The following is a 3,077-nucleotide window of genomic DNA, read 5'->3' on the forward strand; positions in this document are numbered from 1 at the left end:
ATGTTTTTCTGTAAGTACTTCTCCAAATAAAATATAACTTCTAAGTTGTATTCTTGAATAGGGGAAAAAAAAAAGCCACCGAGAAAACCCCACAGAAATATTATGTGAACTTAAAGGAAAAAAAGGGCTGCTTTCTATTTTATGATGTCGGCCCATGACATCGGAGGCAGATGTTGGTGGTATGGCAGTAGAGGCTGAACCTTCCCACCAGCATCCCATTACATGCTGTTGCTGTGTGACAGATGGGAACAGAGGGGCAGGTCTGACAGAATGGTGTCTGACATGGAAGTGCAACTGAAGCAAAGTGTGTCATTGAATTCCTCCTTGTGGAAAAAATGGCATCCATTGACATTCATCGATGCTTGCTGAATGTTTATGGAGACCAAAAAGTGGATTTGAGTACAATGAGGCAATGGGTGGTGTATTTCAGCAGTGGCGACAGCCACAGTGGTTCGTCTCCACTGGTACAGACTTTTACCAGCAGGAAATGCAGATTCTTGTGCGCTGTTGGCAAAAATGCATAGCTAATTGTGTGGCTGTATTGAAAAATAATGTTTTGTGGCTGAGAATCTGCTCAAGGAAATTAAGTTATTGTACTTATAATAATAATATTGAATACGCTCCATGTATCTATTGTAGTTTCCATGAAAATAAATAGGAGGCATTACTTTCCATATATAAGACAGATATGTAAAAAATATTTTTGGAAGAAAAAATTTCTGATTTGTCAGTCTCGCTCCCTGGAGAACACAGGTGAGGTACAGTGGGATGATTCACAGAGCCTGTGGTTCTACAGTTGTTAGCACCAGGAACCTCTCAGGTCATGTAGTAAGTCTGCTCCAAACTTTGGATATGCTATTACTCCAACTCAAACTGTTTTAGATAGAGGAGGGCAGTATTCAGCTTTCTTGGTCACAGATTCAAGAAAGAGAAGATTTCAACAAATTCCCCTAAGTCATGACATTAAATTGCATGTACAAGATCTTCACCTGGCTGATCTAATCACAGTGCTTTACAGTGCATCAAGCAATTTAGCCAAACTCTATATTTATGGTATATATATGCTTGTTTTTTGTTTTTGTTTTTGTCAACAAAGAAATGGAATCAGCAGAGATTAAATGTCAAAAACATTTATAGAGAATATAGAGAATTATAGAGAACATAGAGAATTTATAGAGAATATAGAGAAGAAGCCCACTAAAGCTATACTTTGGCATCTAAGCAACTGGGTAGATTTACAAAGAAATTCACTCCCATTTTTCCTATAAATTACAGAAAAGCAACCTCCCAGTTGTACAAAGGAGCAGTTTGAAACAAACTAAGACTATTGTGAGGTGATTACATTTGATTTAAATATCCAGAGTATGGTCCAGAGTAGACACAGAAGAAATGAAATGTATTTATATTGTCTCAGAAATCACCCACAGTTCTCTGGATGGCTATAGGGAAACTCATCCAGTCCACACTGTATTTGTCATACTGAAGCACAGGTGAAACTGTCTATTTCCTAAAGGGCAAATACAACATAGTGTTTTTATAAAGAGCCAGTACCTTTCTGAAGGAAAGTAAACATACATTTGGGAAACAATGGGTCAGTCTTTAGAATATTTCTAATGATCACAGAATTTTTAGGCTTTACATTATTGTTTCAGCATCACAGAAACAGCAATGAACAAGCAGCTTCTGGGCTACAGAAAGTACTTTTCATTACAAGTGCATTACATATCAACACTGCACAGTTCTATTTCTGTTTGTTTCAGACAACACTGATTTCAGGATGGGCTCCATCAGTGCAGCAAATGCAGAATTTTGTTTCGATGTATTCAATGAGCTGAAAGTCCAGCACACAAATGAGAACATCTTGTATTCCCCCCTGAGCATCATTGCAGCCTTGGCCATGGTCTATATGGGAGCAAGAGGCAACACTGAGTATCAGATGGAGAAAGTAAGTTATGCAAATGAATACAAGCTCATTTTGATCCTGGTCACTAGTACAAGTTATCCATGAATATCTTTGAGACTTTCTCCACTTGAGTGGTCAGCCACTGTACATTTGCCACTGGATTTGAACTTGGCTAGAAGAAGGACTTTGAACCATGAAGTTTAGATCAGGAGCTAACTTTTCAGTTATCACTGCTTTTCACTATGAAGGGTAACAGTAGTTTCTACTAAGGAGATCTCTGCTTCAGCTTATATTATCTCACAAACCTGACTCCTTCCAGATAAAATGAACAAACTGTCACGTATAAAAGATGAAACATTCAGAAATCATGTGAACTAACTGGAAGATCCTATCAAAAAATGTTCAGAGTAGCACATGCAGTAAAAAAATGAATTTCAAGCTCACATGAAACTTCTCAGTTCAGCCATTGGTTATTTCAAGCCCAGAATTTGAACACAAAATCTAGTGACTCTCAGTGGACTTCACACACTTCATCTCTTCTTCTGCTACTTCCATTTGCAGGCTCTTCACTTTGACAGCATTGCAGGACTTGGAGGAAGCAGCCAGACAAAGGTACAGAGACCTAAGGTACATTCATTTTTCTCTCACACACATTTTTTTCCCTGAGAACGGAACTTAAAACTCTTCTGAATGTGCTTCAAATAGGTCCAGCTCCTTCCCAAACCCTAGATAATGTTCTCAACCCAAGATATCCAAGTGGAAAACTCAAATTTGTTAAATCAAAAAACAACAACAAACAAACACAAAAAGAAGGCAGGTTACACATGTTGCGCCAGAAAAATTGGTAGGATATTTGAAGGACATTTTGAGCACCAGGACACCTTCCTAGATTGATAAGAGCTTGCATTCTTGTAGGGCTTGCTGGAGGATCGCACACGAACCATCTGTGTGCTTTTCTCAATGGTCACTTGATACATTTGGAAAGATAACACTATTCTGGGAGCCATGCTCCCAGACCTGTCCTCATTCACTTGGGTTCTCCAAGCACAATGTGGGGCTTGTAAAAGACAAGGAGATTTTTCCTTTTCCCTTTCCCTTTCCCTTTCCCTTTCCCTTTCCCTTTCCCTTTCCCTTTCCCTTTCCCTTTCCCTTTCCCTTTCCCTTTCCCTTTCCC

General features: G+C 38.9%; 1 protein-coding gene across 1 annotated transcript in view; it reads left to right on the forward strand.

Moving 5' to 3' along the window:
• LOC122154967 (ovalbumin-related protein Y) overlaps window positions 1–3,077 on the forward strand; it is a 19,295-nt gene continuing 16,218 nt past the window's right edge. The window contains exons 1-3 of the mRNA XM_042808600.1: window positions 1–10; window positions 1,761–1,945; window positions 2,465–2,530. Coding sequence (XP_042664534.1) covers window positions 1–10; window positions 1,761–1,945; window positions 2,465–2,530 — 261 coding nt within the window. The remainder of the gene's footprint in view (window positions 11–1,760; window positions 1,946–2,464; window positions 2,531–3,077) is intronic.

This window comes from Centrocercus urophasianus, unplaced genomic scaffold (assembly GCF_019232065.1).
Source record: "Centrocercus urophasianus isolate 14NV4802_14NV808 unplaced genomic scaffold, USGS_Curo_1.0 seq_11, whole genome shotgun sequence".
In the NCBI taxonomy this organism is placed as follows: Eukaryota; Metazoa; Chordata; class Aves; order Galliformes; family Phasianidae; genus Centrocercus; species Centrocercus urophasianus.